Source organism: Salvelinus fontinalis, chromosome 17 (assembly GCF_029448725.1).
Source record: "Salvelinus fontinalis isolate EN_2023a chromosome 17, ASM2944872v1, whole genome shotgun sequence".
NCBI lineage: Eukaryota > Metazoa > Chordata > Actinopteri > Salmoniformes > Salmonidae > Salvelinus > Salvelinus fontinalis.
In genome coordinates this window covers 26,664,079-26,681,656 of record NC_074681.1, presented here as the reverse complement: position 1 = coordinate 26,681,656, position 17,578 = coordinate 26,664,079, and the positions used below count along the sequence as shown (strand labels likewise).

Here is a 17,578-nt window from a genome sequence, read left to right as displayed (position 1 = left end):
GGAGAGCATCCAATGATTACACATGTTCTTATGATAATGTCCTACTGAGCAACGCACAAACCTTAAAAAAAACGCCATATAGTGAGAACTGTAGAATCTATGTGGACTCTCAATAGTGTTGGCATGTATTTCTGTGACTCAGGCTTTTGTTTACCGGCTTCCTTAAAGCCAAAAATAACCTCATCTGAGCAGATTCTCTCTCCTCCTACACAGAATTCAAAATGCTTGGCACAGGCGCTTTGAAAACGATCGTCGAGAGGTTTTAGCTGTCAATCTGATGGATTTTTCTGTTTCCATCCCTCCTTTAAAGTGGTGGCAGGTAGCCTAGTGGTTGGAGCGTTGGGGCAGTAACCAAAAGGTTGCTGGATCTATTCTCCGAGCTGACAAGGTAAAATCTGTCGTTCCGCCCCTGAACAAGGCAGTTAACCCACTGTTCCCCGGTAGGCTGTCATTGTAAATAATAATTTGTTCTTAACTGACTTGCCTAGTTAAATAAAGGTTAAATGTATTATTATTATTTTATTTTTTGTGACTTTTTGAACATTCATATCTTGTATATGCTATTGTATTTCAATTGAGTTGTTTTTGCCAATCCCGAAAGCACTACAATGCACAGGCCTAATGGTATTCTATTTATGTCTCTATTCTTCCTGTCGGCCTGATATAAGCAGCTTGGGTCCTTTTAAATCAAATGAACCAAATCATACATCATTTCAGAAAAGCCTTAGACAAACAATATGCTGCTGCAGTGTTGGTACATTGTATACAATGATGTTACTATTGCAGCGGTGTGTTCATAATTTGTCCACATTTTTCTATTTCCCAAACTTTGCGGGTAAAACCAGTTAAAGGCCCAGTCTTTACAACAGGCTCATTCACGTACCTTCCCAAACCACTCATAAAACAGCACTACATGTGTAGATACAGTGTAGCTCATTGTCCTTTAGTTTAGTCATCAAATGAAGTAATGTGAAGAACTTAATCAGATTAATCCAATAACAGTTCCATTCATAAAGCCAGGTCTACATGCTGCTCATGCAATCAATGTCCCTAACCCTAAGCTAACCCTGGCATCTACAGTGAACTCAAAAAGCATTGCTACGGTGATGTTTATTGTCAATAAGAATATAATATGTTTCTCAACACTTCTACAATAATGTGGATGCTACCATGATCACGGATAGTCCTGAATTAATCGTGAATAATGATGAGTGAGAAAAAGCTAGACACACAAATATCATACCCACCAAAAAATGCTAACCTCCCCTGTGTTTGTAATGGTAAGAGGTTAGCATGTCTTGGGGGTATGATATTTGTGTGTCTGTAACTTTCTCACTCATCATTATTCACAATTCATTCAGGACTAGCCATAATTATGGTAGCAACCACATTAATATAGAAGTGTTTAGAAGCATATTCTATTCTTATATACAATAAAAGTGACTCAAATGACACAATACATTATTTACCATTAATTTCTATTGGGCACAAAGTAATCTGAAACACATTCAAAACAAACAGCAAATCCATCCAACAAGTTTGTAGATTTACAAGCTTGATGTAATCATTGCGTGCTAGGAATATCAGGATGGCTTCCCACTGCTTTTCTATCTTGGAGTGGTGATGAATGATAGTCAAAGCAAAGTACAGCCAGGCATTCACTCACAACCTGACAGCACTGAGAATTGGAGACTTTTGAAGACCTTTGACATCAGTGTGTTTCAGTGTGTCACCCTGGCCCAGGCAGCATCATAATAGGCCAGAGCAGGGCTGTAGTGACAGGGAGACGGGTGGAGAAGAGGCCCTCTCATTACAGACAGGTAGAGCTGTGGACCTTTAATGGGTTGGCAGAGGATTGTCAGGAGACATCTTATGATGGATCTCTGCACTTCAGAAGGGACAATAGCAAGATATTGAACCCTCAGTGGCCTGTCACTCCTATTGTAGAAGACACCTGAAATATCATGATTCATATCATAACCCAGCAAGAAAGTTTGTCATTGTTGTTGAATTACCTTTTTACAGAGGGCCAATACCCAGGAAATAGTTACAGAGAGTAGGTCCTTGTTTGATTGGTTACAGACGTTGATACCTTATTTACATTAGTTCTCTTGTTTTTTTATTTTTAGTCCCACCCTTCAGCTCCCCTCAACCCCTCCTGTCTATCTCTGAACACCATACAGTTTTGATTTCTATTTGTCACATATTTTTCAACTGTGCTGTGATGTTTCACAAAAGTTCTGAACCTTTCTATTCTCATAGTTTCTACGGATTGTAAATTAAAGATAACATTATTTGCTAAGAGTATTATTGATTGATTGCTCCAAAACCTCCATAAAAAAGCCAGACTACGGTTTGCAACTGCACATGGGGACAAAGATCATACTTTTTGGAGAAATGTCCTCTGGTCTGATGAAACAAAAATAGAACTGTTTGGCCATAATGACCATCGTTATGTTTGGAGGGAAAAGGGGGAGGCTTGCAAGCCGAAGAACACCATCCCAACCATGAAGCACAGGGGTGGCAGCATTATGTTGAGGGGGCCTACAAACCTGACTCAGTTACACTAGCTCTGTCAGGAGGAATGGGCCAAAATTCCCCCAACGTATTGTGGGAAGCTTGTGGAAGGCTACCCGAAACGTTTGACCCAAGTTAAAAAATTTAAAGGCAATGCTACCAAATACTAATTGAGTGTATGTAAACTTCTGACCCACTAGGAATGTGATGAAAGAAATAAAAGCTGAAATAAATCATTCTGTCTACTATAATTCTGACATTTCACAATCTTAAAATAAAGTGGTGAACCTATCTGACCTAAGACAGGGAATTTTTACTAGGATTAAATGTCAGGAATTGTGAAAAACTGAGTTTAAATGTATTTGGCTAAGGTGTATGTAAACTTCCGACTTCAACTGTGTAACATTCTATTGGTTGCAAGAATTGTATAATAATTTAAATTGAAAAACTCTGTTTTGAATCTGGTGTTTTGTGTGTCAATTCCTAAACCATGTGCCATGGAATTGGTACATCGAAAATCTCTTCCCAAGCAATCTGTATGGCACAGCTATCAATTTTTTGGTCCTTAAATGAAACTGGTATACTTTTTTATTTCTCACAATTTTCTTTAACCAATTGTGGTATTTAATGCAGGGCTAACAGACACGTTCCTTACTTTCTCCCTCTTACACTTGCCTCTTCCATTTTTGCGGTAATGCTGCAATTAGCTGGTTGTAATGTTGGATAGTTGTTACCTTATGGTAATTAGGAACACTTCAAAACCTAATCTGTGCCCCATCATATTACCTATATAGATAGTGCACTGCTTTTGTCAATGGCTCTGGTCAAAATTAGTGCACTAGGGCATAGGGTTCTATTTGGGACGCAACCCTAGCGTTGAAGTATTTGGTATGTTCAGATTATGAACTCGGAATGCAAAGGCAATATGTGAAACAATTGTTGTAATGTCAGGATTCCAAATGTAAATGCTTTTGAGTAATGCTGTCACTGTATGGTTCTTTATCTCAGTTGTTCAGGTAGTCAAGGGTACGTTGCTGGCTCTGAAAAGACATTAGAAAAAAGAGAAAAGCAGTAGAGGACAACTGATCAAAGGAGAGAGCTGAGTCCCACTCTCCTTTGGACATGGGTCTGTCTGTTGACAGCACTCTGATACTGTCTAGCAAGAACTTCCCTCTGTGTGTCTGTCAGATTATTGCCTTGAATTACAATTATCTATTTATCTGTTTGTTAGGAAAAATTATTCTCAGTGGTGATTCAAATGCTCGACGGTATGCTTGGGAATGGGATAGCTAGCTACCGTATCTTTCTATGCTCTCTCCACACTCTCACCCTCTTTCTCTCCCCCCTTCTCTCTCTCTTTCCTATCTCTGTGTGTCTCTTCCCTTTGTTCCATCTGCTCTCCTTGCCTCTGTGTAATGATCCTTTTCCCTCAGAGACCAATTACTCACTAACCGTAACCACTCTCATTAATATTTACTGTATGAAACATACTGATGGATAGTTTTCATGCAACACTATTGTAATTACACATATAGTTAGCTATTCTGTGATTTGGTGATTGTGACATCCAAACCACTGTTTCCACATTTTTGAACAGACCCTTAATATTATTGGACACTCTTTAACATAAAATGTGAAGTATCTAGGATAAGGTTGAGTTGGAAATAATGAGTTACTTCTTTTTCACTTGGAAACTTCAATCAGTCAATCAATCAAATGTATTTATAAAGCCTTTTTAACATCAGCCGATGTCACAAAGTGCTATACTAAAACCCAGCCGAAAACCTCAAACAGCAAGAAAGGCAGGAACCTATGAAGAAACCTAGAGAGGAACCAGGCTCTGAGTGGTGGCCAGTCCTCTTCTGGCTGTGCCGGGTTGAGAAACTTGATTTTATACAGATCCAATTAAGTCTCCTTTACTATAATATTGCCTCAATCAAAACTGTGATGAGGCATTATTATACAACCAAACGCACCACTTGGGTAATCTGGAAAACAGTTGATTTTGACAAGTATTTGACTCTATGTGGTTCCATTGTTTGTGGGGCAGAAAACTTCAAAGTTTCCCATGCTTTAGGATTCAGCAGTGAAGGATAGCTAGGGCACCTTGTTAGAGTTGGCTGTACTGTACAGTACTAGTGGAGCTGTCATCTTATGTTAAAAAGCTATTAAGGATCGGAACCTTTTTTTTTCAATTTTCGCCTAAAATGACATACCCAAATCTAACTGCCTGTAGCTCAGGACCTGAAGCAAGGATATGCATATTCGATCCTGTAGAGGATAAGCAGCCTGCTGCCTGTGGAAGGCCAAGTATGTCAGGGAAGCCAGCATCACATTTTCCCCATGCAGTGGATGGTCCTCTCTGGAGTCAGAGATGCTGCATACTGTACTTCAGATGTCCTTTGGGAGTTCTCTCTCTGAATGTGTTGAAGAGACCACTTCCAAGACTCACACACTGTCTGTGTTCCAAATGACCCATAGGGCTCTGGTCAAAAGGAGTGCACTATGTAGGGCGACAGGTGGTTAGAGCTTTGGACTTGTAACCGAAAGGTTGCAAGATCGAATCCCCGAGCTGACAAGGTAAAAATCTGTCATTTCTGACCCTGAACAAGGCAGTTAACCCACTGTTCCTAGCCCGTCATTGAAAATAACTTGACTTGCCTAGTCAAATAAATAGGTAATAGGGTGCCATTTGTGAAACAGCCACTGTAAAACTTCAGATAATTTCTGTTCCTCCCTAGACAATGGCAGAGTAGATATAAATATATGTATGTGTTACAGCTCTTTCCAATTATTTATATTTTAATACAGTACCAGTCAAAAGTTTGACACACCTACTTATTTTTTTATTACATTTTTATTTAATCTTTATTTAACTAGGCAAGTCATTCATGTTTTTACATTGTAGAATAATAGTGAAGACATCAAACTATCATGTAGTAACCAAAAAAGTGTTAAACAAATATTTTGAGATTCTTCAAAGTAGCCACCCTTTGCCTTGATGACAACTTTGCACACTCTTGGCATTCTCTCAACCAACTTAACCTGGAATGCTTTTCCAACAGTCTTGAAGTAGTTGCCACATATGCTGAGCACTTGTTGGCTGCTTTTCCTTCACTCTGCGTTCCAACTCATCCCAAACCATCTCAATTGGGTTAAGGTCGGGTGAGTGTGGAGGCCAGGTCATGTGATGCAGGACTCGATTACTCTCCTTCTTGGTCAAATTGCCCTTACACAGCCTGGATGTGTTTTGGGTCATTGTCCTGTTGAAAAACAAATCATAGTCCCACTAAGCACAAACCAGATGGGATGGCGTATCGCTGCAGAATGCTGTGGTAGCCATGCTGGTTAAGTGTGACATGAATTCTAAAGAAATCACAGACAGTGTCACCAGCTAAGCACCCCCACACCATCACACCTCCTCCTCCATGGTTCATGGTGGGAACCACATATGCGGAGACTATCCGTTCACCTACTCTATGTCTCACAAAGACACGGCAGTTGGAACCAAAAATCACAAATTTGGACTCATCATACCAAAGGACAAATTTCCACCGGTCTAATGTACATTGCTCGTGTCTCTTGGCTCAAGCAAGTCTCTTCTTATTATTGGTGTCCTTTAGTAGTGGTTTCTTTGCAGCAATTCAACTATGAAGGCCTCATCTCAAACAGTTGTTGAGATGTGTCTGTTACTTGAAGTCTGTGAAGCATTTGTTTGGGCTGCAATTTCTGAGGTGCAGTTAACTCTACTGAACTTATCCTATGCGGTCCTCATGAGAGCCAGTTTCATCATAGCTCTTGATGGTTTTTGAGACTGCACTTTCAAACATCCTGAAATTTTCTGGATTGACTGACCTTCATGTTTTAAAGCAATGATGGACTGTCGTTTCTCTTTGCTTATTTGAGCTGTTCTTGCCATAATATGGACTTGGACTTTTACCAAATAGGGCTATCTTCTTTATACCACCTCTACCTGGTCACAACACAACTGATTGGCTCAAACGCGTTAAGAAGGAAGGAAATTCCACAAGGCACACCTGTTAATTGAAGTGCAATCCAGTTGACTACCTCATTAGGGTGGTTGAGAGAATGCAAAAAGTGTGCAAAGCTGTCATCAAGGCAAAAGGTGGCTACTTAGAAGAATATAAAATATATTTAGTTTTGTTTAACACTTTGGGTTACTGCATGATTCCATATGTGTTATTTCATAGTTTTTATGTCTTCACTATTATTCTACAATGTAGAAAATAGTAAAAATAAAGAAAAAACATTGAATGAGTAGCTGTGTCCAAACTTTTGAATGTTTATATATCTTGCCATTTCCTCTCCACAAACGTAATTTGTGTTAACTATAGACATGATGGCTGCATCAAATACTTAATAAATCAGTACTGTGTGGACTGTCATTATGTGTTTCCAAAACTCTCATTCCTTGGCAGCAGCTAATGGGGATCCCTAATAAATACAAATACAAATACAAAACTAGCTCTCTCTCCCGCCACAGAGAGTGATATCAGGAACCTGGGGTGGATTGGGGGCTGAAGCAGCGGTTCAACCCCCAGTACCATTAGAGGATCACAGTGGCCAATAATAGCCCAATAATAACATGGCTGGCTGCTCACTCTCTGCCACCCGTTGAGCCCCCTTCCTTCCTGCTGTGTGTGGTGCCGTGCGGCCCGGTGTGTGCTGCTTCCTGTCCTGAAGGACGTCACACAATTAACACAGCTGAATGAAGAGCCCCTCTGCCTGCTGCAATTACTCTGATGCGCCTTGCATGTCAAAGAAATGAATCGAGCCGATGTTTGTGCTCTCGTGTCTTTGGTATTTATCTCAAGACGTGTGATTCAAAATACTGTCTCATTGTTAAGTATGTGGTTATGATCTGTTCTGTTGTACAGTGCAACCAGAAGAAGACAGTGAACATATTCTTGTTGTCAGTGTTGGTTGGTGGAGAGGAGGCTTTTCTATTTTATTTTTATACATTTTCTTCGGGTGGGGTAGAGGTAAAAAAAAAAGATTCAAAGAAATACGTACTAAGATAACCCCAACCCATTCCCCCCTCAGTCCCATCCACCCACCTGCATCCTCACCACCCAGAATCCATGTTATAATATTAAATGTTTTCGCAGCAGTGCTGCCTGCCAGCAGTGATCTTCTCTGAGTAATTCAGAGATGCATTGTTAAGTAACATAATAGATGCAAAGCATTTAATATTTTAATTCATGCACTTCGAAACTGCAGGGTACTCCCTCATCATATGAAGGAATGTGTCCACCTGATTTAGGGGACACATGAACAGTTGGGAGTTGGAGCCAATCTCATCATAAAACATTTCCTTGGTGTTAAATACAGTCTGTGAACAAACTGAAAATTTATAAATTGATGGTTCGGATTACGGGACGCGAAGGTCATATTTTTCCATATTCTGTTCCATTTAAAGAGTTGTTCAGATTCAATCTGATCTGTGGCCCTTACCTTTTTAATGGCTAGCTCAGATTATGAACTTTCCAAAGGTTGTTTATATATTATAGAGATCAATCCTTTTGGGAGCCCAGATAATGTTTTTATAAATCCCGTCATTGAATGGTTTGGTAGTTGGGTTTCCCAAGGGACTCCAAAAATTGTTGTATGCAGCATAGTCAAAGTCACCAACGCTCTGGATAACATGAAAACAGTCTAACCAGTTCTTCTAGGGCGAGTAAAATGGTCAGAGTGAGGTGTTCTCTCATTTGTGTCTGGAAGTAGCTAGCAAGTTGGCCAACGTTAGCCAGTTAGCTTGGGTGCTTGACTGCTGTTGTGAGGTCAGAACGCTCGGATCAACCCTACTGTCGGCCAGAGTGTCCAGTGTGCACTCAGAATGCTCTTAGAGCGAAAGGCTCTGAATTTATGAATGGACAATCTGACAATGCTCTGAATTTACGAACAACCAGAGCGCACTCTGAGCGCTCTCTGGCACTCCAGAGTGAATTTTCGAACTCAACCATAGACAAAAGGAGTTGCACGGTAATGTGTATGTATCTTTCAAATCTTGGAATGTTCTCAAACCATTCCAGTTCATGATATTGGTAAGAGTACAGATTACACATTTGGACCATTGGAGTGATGTGAAAGGCCACCTTCCAGATCACAAGGCATTATTGTGAAATATTGGAGTATGGGCATACCATTTTGATACCCAGTTGCAATGTTTGAAGATTTTGCACCAAATTGTGTAAGCAATAATAGGACTAAAGCATAGTTTACATTATTTAAGGGATATATCAGTGAAGACCACCTCTTCCACGGCAATATGAGACACCATATTTCTCTCTATACTGAGCCAGGGGGCAAAATAATCATGTCTAAACCAATTTAGGGCGGGGCGAAATGCTAGTGCCTGGAAATACAATTTAACGTTTGATACGGATGGTCCTGCTACGTCTTTCCATCTTTGTAAATTCCAGTAGCCAGAAGGGGGAGCTATGGGAAGCAGTGAGCTACAGCAACAACAAAAAAATACTCATCAATCTGCACACAATACCCAATAATGGTTTTTAGAAACGTTTGTAAATGTATTAAAAAAATAAAATAAAAAATACCTTAATTACATAAGTATTCAGACCCTTTGCTATGAGACTCGAAATTGAGCTCAGATGCATCCTGTTTCAATTGATCATCCTTGAGATGTTTCTACAACTTGATTGGATTCCACCTGTGGTCAATTCAATTGATTGGACATGATTTGGAAAGGCACAGTTGACAATGCATGTCAGAGCAAAAACCAAGCCATGAGGTCGAAAAGGAATTGTCCATAGAGCTCCGAGACAGGATTGTTTCGAGACACAGATCTGGGGAAGGGTACCAACAAATGTTTGGAACCACTAAGACTCTTCTTAGAGCTGGCGGACCAACCAAACTGAGCAATTAGGGAGGTGACCAAGCACCTGATGCTCACTCTGACAGAGCTCTAGAGTTCCTCTCTGGAGATGGGACAACCTTCCAGAAGGACAACCATCTCTGCAGCACTCCAACAATCAGGCCTTTATGGTAGAGTGGCCAGACGGAAGCCACTCCTCAGTAAAAGTCACATGACAGCCCACTTGGAGTATGCCAAAAGGCACCTAAAGACTCTCAGGTCATGAGAAACAAGATTCTCTGGTCTGATGAAACCAAGATTGAACTCTTTGGCCTGAATTCCAAGTGTCACGTCTGGAGGAAACCTGGCACGATTCCTTTGGTGAAGCATGGTGGTGGCAGCATCATGCTGTGGGGATGCTTTTCAGCAGCAGGGACTGGGAGCATAATCAGGATTGAGGGAAAGATTAACGGAGCAAAGTACAGAGAGATCCTTGGTGAAAACCTGCTCCAGAGTGCTCGGGATCTCAGACTAGGGGGAAGGTTCACCTTCTAACAGGACAACGACCCTAAGCACACAGCCAAGACAACGTAGGAGTGGCTTTGGGACAAGTCTCTGAATGTCCTTGAGTGGCCCAGCCAGAGCCCGGACTTGAACCCGATCAAACATCGTTGGAGAGACCTGAAAATAGCTGTGCAGCGACGCTCCCCATCTAACCTGACAGAGCTTGTGAGGATCTGCAGAGAAGAATGGAAGAAACTCCCCAAATACAGGTGTGCCAAGCTTGTATCATCATAGAAGTCTCCACCAAGAAGTCTCAAGGCTGTAATCGTTGCCAAAGGTGCTTCAACAAAGTACTGAGTAAAGGGTCTGAATACTTATGTAAATGTGTTATTTTTTTTATTTTTTTTATAATAAATTAGGAACATTTTCTAAAAATGTTTTTTCGCTCTGTCATTATGGGGTATTGTATATTGATGAGGGAAAAAACAAACAATTTAATACATTTTAGAATAAGGTTGTAATGTAACAAAATCAGGGTCTGAATACTTCCCGAAAGCACTGTATATACTGTATACTCCGGAGGGACTGTGAAATGAAAAGTGTTAAAAAGAAAATGATCTTTCTCCAAATGGTTCTGGTAGAATAATGGTTTACCCTTACACATTACAAGGGGATAGGATGCCACTTCTTCTGCTCCACCATTGATGTTCATAGAGATTCACTCATGACAATCACATCAAAATACCAGACAGCCAGTCAAAAACATGGGCCCAGGGAAACTAGCTAGTGTCGCAGAGGAAATAAATCACATCTGAACTATGACGGAATTTTTGAAGTGAAGTTTTTTACTCTTTGACATACCCTCTGTGTCTGTCATTCCAATGCTAGGAGCCCAATACTCCTCTGGTTTTGTGAGTGTTTAAATCAAAATAACCTCTCAAAGACTAATGCTTTATTGGTGAAGTAGATTGTGTATGTGTTAAAAAATACTGATTTAGGATCTTAGCTCTCCCCACCGCAATCCTAACCTTCACAATGATTAGAGTAGATATGAGTGATAATTATTAGAGTGCTGTCACGCCCTGACCTTAGAGATCCGTTTTATGTCTCTACTTTGGTTTGGTCAGGGTGTGAGTTGGGATGGGTATTCTATGTTCAATTATTTGTATTTCTATGTTTTGGCCGGGTAGGGTTCTCAATCAGGGACAGCTGTCTATCGTTGTCTCTGATTGAGAACCATACTTAGGTAGCCCTTTTTCCCACCTGTCTTTGTGGGAAGTTGACTTTGTTTATGGCACATCGCCTTTAGCTTCACAGTTTGTTTTGTAGTGTTGTTTTGTTCTGCATCTTTTCTAATAAAGAGAAAATGTACTCTCACCACGCTGCGCTTTGGTCTACTTCATTTGACGGCTGTGACAAGTGCATTGTTTTTGGGAGTATAAAAGCGCATGAACAGAAGGAAAATACAATGTCTACATTTCCAGTTGTTCTAACATTTTGTTGTTGTTTTTCCACCTCTGTCTTTACAGCTCCTATCAGGAACATCATCTGCAGTGGTTCCCAAGCTGGCCCACTGTCTGTGGACTGAACAGACACCATGAAGGGTCTATCAAGCAGCCGCAGCCACCACCATTTGGTCACCTGTGACTCTGGTTCCTATGATGCCCTAGGCCATGGTCACCACCCTGACCGCAAGCCCTACCTGATCAACCAGATGGACATGCCAATGTCCCACCCCTCTGACCACCCCTACTACACCCAGGTCCAGAGCCAGCATAACCAGAGGAACCACACTGCCTTCCCCTCAGACAGTAGTGTGGTGCCCTATGGGACCTTCCCCAGACGACACTACAGCAGCTCACACCACGAGCTGAAGGATCGGATGGGGATGGATGAGTGTGCTGTGGTGCCCTATGGTGTGGGTGTTGGTGTGGGTAACATGCTTCCCAACAAGGGCGTCAACATCCGCCTGCCAGTCAACCTGCTGGACCAGTTTCAGAGGCAGCCGTCGTTCACCAGGGACGGCTACCACACGCTGCAGTACAAGAGGACGGCTCTGGAGCAGCGCAACGACAGCCCCGGACGCATCCGCCACCTGGTCCACTCCGTCCAGAAACTCTTTGCAAAGTCCCACTCCCTGGAGGGGCCAAACTCCAAGCAGGGAAGCATCAATGGCAGCAGGAACAGCCCCGACAGCGAGACGCCACCCACACAGAAGCACCGCAAACGTAGCAAGAGCAGGGAGCGCTGCAAGTCGGCTGAGCCCAAGCACAGGAGCCCCACCTCGGGGTACTGGAGCTCAGACGACATCCTGGATGACCGAGACGTCTGTCACAGCCTGTTGCACAGCCCCACCGGAGTCATGACCATGGGCCGCCACCCGGACAAGTCCCAGTCGCAGTACTTTATGGAGGCCTACAACACCATCAGTGAACACGCCCTGAAAACGTCGCGCAGTAATAACGACGTAGTAAAACACACCTGTGTCCCCTCTCATATCCCCATAAGCATGGACGCCCAGCTCATGAAGAAGAGCTTGTGGTCGTCCAGTCTAACGGTGAGCAGGGCTCGCCAAGTCTACCAGAAGGCCTCAGTTAACTTAGATCATAAAGCACTAGTGAAATCTGAGGCTTGTCAGCAGGAGCGCTCATGCCAGTTCTTGCAGGTATGCAATTCTATAAATTCACCCTTAAACCCAAACCCCCCCTTGCCCACCTACCTACCCCACTGGAGAGGACCTACCCACCTCTCCACTTTCATTTGATTTGAAGAGAGAAGTAAGTGCAAACCAGTAGTGGCCTTACTTCCTTTAGTAGGCTTTTTTTTTAAACCCATCAGTGACTGGCATTATTTCCTGTTTATAAACCTCTTAATTTCATAGATTTCCCAGTTTTTGGGTTCTTTAATTCTTTCCTAATAATTTTGTGTGTGTGTGTGTGTACTGTGTGAATATTCTCCGGAAGTTGTACACAAAGATTACATTGCCAAAACCATCACCTATAAAATTCCACTCACAAAACACGAGACACAGTTTGCACAACAGGAGCACAAATAGCACATCTCTAAATGGATCTAAGCACTCAACTTCAACTCAGTTTATTTACAGAAATATCCAAGTACTGATTATGAATTATTATGTTAATGTAAATAATATGTAAATGTTGTTCTCAACAATAGTTCATCTCCTCTCTTTCTCACGCTCACTTGTTCTACACTGAATGTATTTTCTAATCACTGAATAGGTATATAATGTATACCAGACATGTAGGAGTGGTTTTATGTATGATAGGCTAATAGAAGACATTGAGACATCGAGTAGCAGTCAGCAACACTGTGAACCAGCACATTAGTGGGCACAGACCTAATTGGTCTGCTTAGATGTTTCCCATGTACTCCTTCATATCCTGCTACAGGTGAAGGATCTTAATTTGATTACCCTGTTGCAGGAGAACGTTCCTGCGATGCAGGATATTTGAAACTTGTAGTGTATTTGAGGTTTTAACAGGCTTCTGAAGTTAGTAATTTCCACTGTGAAATTTCAGGCATGATTTTCCCGTACGATAAATGTATCAACCACTACAAAAATATCCATTAATTATAATCCACATAATAATTCACATTTTCTGCTGTAGCAAACAGGTTCAAATTAAGATCCTGTATCTCTTTCTGCTCTATATAGTAACTCTGTTCCCATAGAAACACCCACCAACAATAGTGACAGGATTGATTCGAATGTTGGGATAGGATAGTGGTAGCTGTGTTATCAGTACAAATGGAGACCAATTACCTATATGTCTGTGAGTCGAGTGCCATGTGAGGAAAGATGGCAAAGATTTTATGCAGCATTTTGAAATTATGTTAAAACAATATATACAAAAATAAAACTGGAGCCAAGCATTTTGATTTCTCAAATCTCAGATCTAAACTTCTAAATTAGTGTAGTTATTTTGACAGGGATGTTGTGTTGTGAGTAGACTTGTCGTGTTTAATGTTTGAGTTATGTATTTTAAAGTATTATTGATACTGTATTGTGGACATGAATGTCCAACAGGGAAGACCCCAGTGACAAATACACATGCAAAGTACCCAATTACTGACATATTATTGGAATTATTTGCTGCTGCCTTAGCCAAGCATCACAGCATTTAGATCTCCACATATTCAGCCCCACACTGTGTACAGTGAACGGTTAGCTGCAGTAAATAAAAGTAACCGAAGCTGTTATAGTGGAGTTGTCACAACAACAAAGTGCTGAACACATAAAGTACGATATCTAAGATACAGTACATGTTAGTTCTGTGTGAACTTGTGAAGATAGGCCTATTTCTGTGCCGAGCATGTTATACTGTGTTCTACAGATGTAGGATCTTAATTTGAGCCAGTTTTCTACAGCAGGAAAATAATCCTGCAGCAACAGGAAAGGTGAATTATTATTATGTGGATGACACACTCACCATGTGTCATGTTCATAATGGTCATGTGAGGTGAAATGTGTATATTTTGGGATGTGAGTGCTCAGTCTGTTTGACCTGACCAAGATCCGTTTCGCATCAAAACGTTGTCAACAGCGAATTAGGAGCATAAACAGTGTGCGGGCCTTCCTGTTCTTTATGATTATAATTAATGGACATTCTTCTAGGGGTTGATGCATTTTTTGTTAAGGAAAATCAAGTCTGAAATTTCAAAGTGGAAAGTACCTTTTTAACCCTTTACAGTTGTGGGAATTGTCCTTATTGGATAGGGCTAAATTGAAATGTTTCTTAGAGAAGAAATATCGAACACATATGCATAACCATGGTATCAATTAAAAGGGAACAGTTTGGAGATTATGGGAAAATTATTAGACAAAGACTGAATCCAAAACTTAAAATACGCTGTTGATTTTAGGTGCATTTTACATTTACTGTACTTTTTGCCACATTTGCTGTTAACGAAATCTGAAAATACTCTGGATTCATTCAGTAACATGATAAGAATATTATTAAGGTGCAACATAACACCAAAAAATGAAAAGCGTTTGAGTGAGAGGTCTAACTTGTGTTTCCAAGGGGCCACATACATCTTCAAAGTAATTTAAATGCACTTTTATGACTCAAAGGAGAGTCTTCAGCTATGAGGTGCTTTTTGAGCACCCAACCTGCGCAGTTGAGGAACTACACATATCAAACTTGTAGTCGTTTTCTTTGAAACACAGCCCTGCATCCCCGCCTTTACACAATCCAAAGACGGTCCATTAAAAATCGCAATCTGGGTAAGGTGGGCATAATTTGAAAGCTTGTTCTATTGACTAGCTAAAATATAAAATACGATCTTACAGTGTTAGGATTTCACTAGGCAATTCAGAGAAGCCGGTCTTAATTTTAGTGTGCATAGAATGGCGTCATAAGTGCATTCAGATGTGTGGACTGCAGCAAATTTTCTTCAAAACACAACGAACATAGGCTTATTCTGTTCAGGGCAACCCAGGATGTAACACCATGTATCTTGTAACTGTACATCAAACATAGTGATCATAAACGTTGACACTGTATATTGCATGAGTTTTATGATATGGAAATGTGAAGTGCACATTTGGACTCACGGATGTTTGGCTTGCTTGTATGACATCAAAGCGGTATTTATTATAATCCTCAATGTCTCATCTTTCAAAATACATTGAGTCCTCGTAATTTGCAGCATTTCCCTTACTCAGACAATAAAACATTTGCTAAATTTCCCCAATTAGCTGGAGGGGTGGGGGCAACTTCTTTTTGCGTGTGGTGCTCATGTTCAGAATGGCTGTCAGTCAAAACTCATACAGCGCTGTGAAGCGGAGACCCTGTGCTCTGACATCAGGTATAGCATTTTATTGTTCAGCCACTGCGTTCTCATTTAAGCACTTATCAGTGTCTAAATCTGGCTACACCTCAAATAAACTACAAGTTTTACATTTCCTGCATTGCAGGAAAGTTCTCCTGCAACAGGGTGACCAAATTAAAATCTTACATCTGTAGTGTGTGGGCATGCAGCCGCTCGTTGGTAATAGAGTAACTCTGCCTCCACAGCCTCCTTTTATATACAACATGCTAATTTCTGCTCTGAAGACAAAAGCCCTAGTAGCCTAGCCTGCCCAGCTCTGGCTGTCTCCCTAGTTACCAAGGCTCCTCTCCCTTTGCAGATTCATGTAATTACTAAGTCTTCGTAGGAGTGGGATTCTCTCTCCTCCAGCATCAACTTCGTCTCCAAAGTATTTTTGAATGCAATATGGTAACTACCCAAATGGGTATATCATTGGAAGATTAATAGATACTCTCTGGTAACACATTCTTTCACTGTTTCTGAATGAACCTTTTAGAGAAGGGGCACCATAATCCCTCTCAGTATGGACATAGTAGTATTCCTATTAGCACATCAACTATTATACAATAAAGAATAGTTTGGAAGTTCAGGTTGTGCTATTGCTTGTGCCCTAGTTTTACTAATTTGTTTAACACATATGTATGGCTACCTCATTGTGTTTCTCCTTCAATCCATTATTTCCCTCACACCTATACAAAGCCTTAAAATACTTTGTTTCAAGTTAGCTTAAATGTTATACCACCCCGATGATGTTGTTTGAGCTCAGATAGACACCCTAGTTCTTTGTGAACATCCTCTTGATAAGTCTTTGTGTGCCCTTAGGGAGACTCCACACTAGCAGGTGCTCAGGTTGTCAGGAAGATGTTTTTAGTGTAATCATGTGAACTCATACCAGCCTCTTCCTTAATTACCTATTTATTACCTTCAATGCTCAGTATGAGAGATAGAGAGAGGTAGGGGTCTGACTGTGCGTTGGATGTTGTTGTGACGCTGCGTTGGCCAGACCGGACCAGGTAGATGTGGGTTCATGGCGCCATACAGTCATCCGTGGAGGTGCCTGATGCCCTGTTGTCACCTCCTCTGTCCCCACAGGTGCCACAGGACGAGTGGAGTGGCTTCTCGCCTCTGGGGGGTAAGGAGGACGACATCCCATGTCGACGCATGCGCAGCGGGAGCTACGTGAAGGCTATGGCCGAGGAAGAAGACAGCGAAGACTCGGAGGGAAGTCCAAAGCCATCGCCAAAGGTCCAGGCCCAAGGTCGACGGGCCAGCTATCTCAAAGCCACCCAGCCATCACTGACTGAAATGACCACCTTAAAGTAAGACTCTGCGCTATGACATTTTAAAGTGACTTTGACTTACTTTCATTATCATAGTCCTTATGCTTCCACATTCTTTGGGGAATTACCCATTTACTGCAGTGGGGGAGAAGCATAGCATGAAGAAATCAGACAACCGTTTTAGGATAAGGTCCTCCGACCCCCAGCTTTATTGGTACCGTTATATAGAGAGGTTGCTCGTAGCTTTCAGTATCACTCTGACCCATCTGGGACTTCTAGCTAGAATTTGTGAATTCATTAAAGCAGCATCCAATTCAAGAGACAGCCAAGCCCGGCACCTGTGCATTTTCCCCTGCATGCCATTCCACTCAGTGAGTAAAGAGTATTAATGTTTCAAACACCAGGGGAAATGACTGGAAGGTTCTCTTGACTGTAGATGAAGTGAGAAGCTATTTTAAAAATGAACGTTTCAGTTGAAAAAGTACAGTATATTCTAAGTTATATAATTATACTCTTATAGGTTTATTATAATCTTCACAATGAACAAATATGTCAATCCCTAGCATTGCAAACATCTCTCAACTTAAATTTGAAAGGATCTTTG

The 17,578-nt window shown here is 41.3% G+C and overlaps 1 protein-coding gene across 6 annotated transcripts in view; it reads left to right on the top strand.

Moving 5' to 3' along the window:
- Positions 1 to 17,578, top strand: part of LOC129814071 (disks large-associated protein 1-like) — a 112,979-nt gene that overhangs the window by 61,549 nt on the left and 33,852 nt on the right. For 5 of the 6 annotated variants that reach the window (XR_008753227.1, XM_055866851.1, XM_055866849.1 and 2 more), the window contains exons 3-4: positions 11,386 to 12,521; positions 16,787 to 17,013. Coding sequence is in view for 5 of the 6 variants with exons in the window: in XM_055866851.1 (XP_055722826.1) it covers positions 11,454 to 12,521; positions 16,787 to 17,013 (1,295 nt within the window). In the remaining variant the exon portion in view is untranslated. The remainder of the gene's footprint in view (positions 1 to 11,385; positions 12,522 to 16,786; positions 17,014 to 17,578) is intronic. The other variant, XM_055866850.1, reaches the window with a different exon arrangement.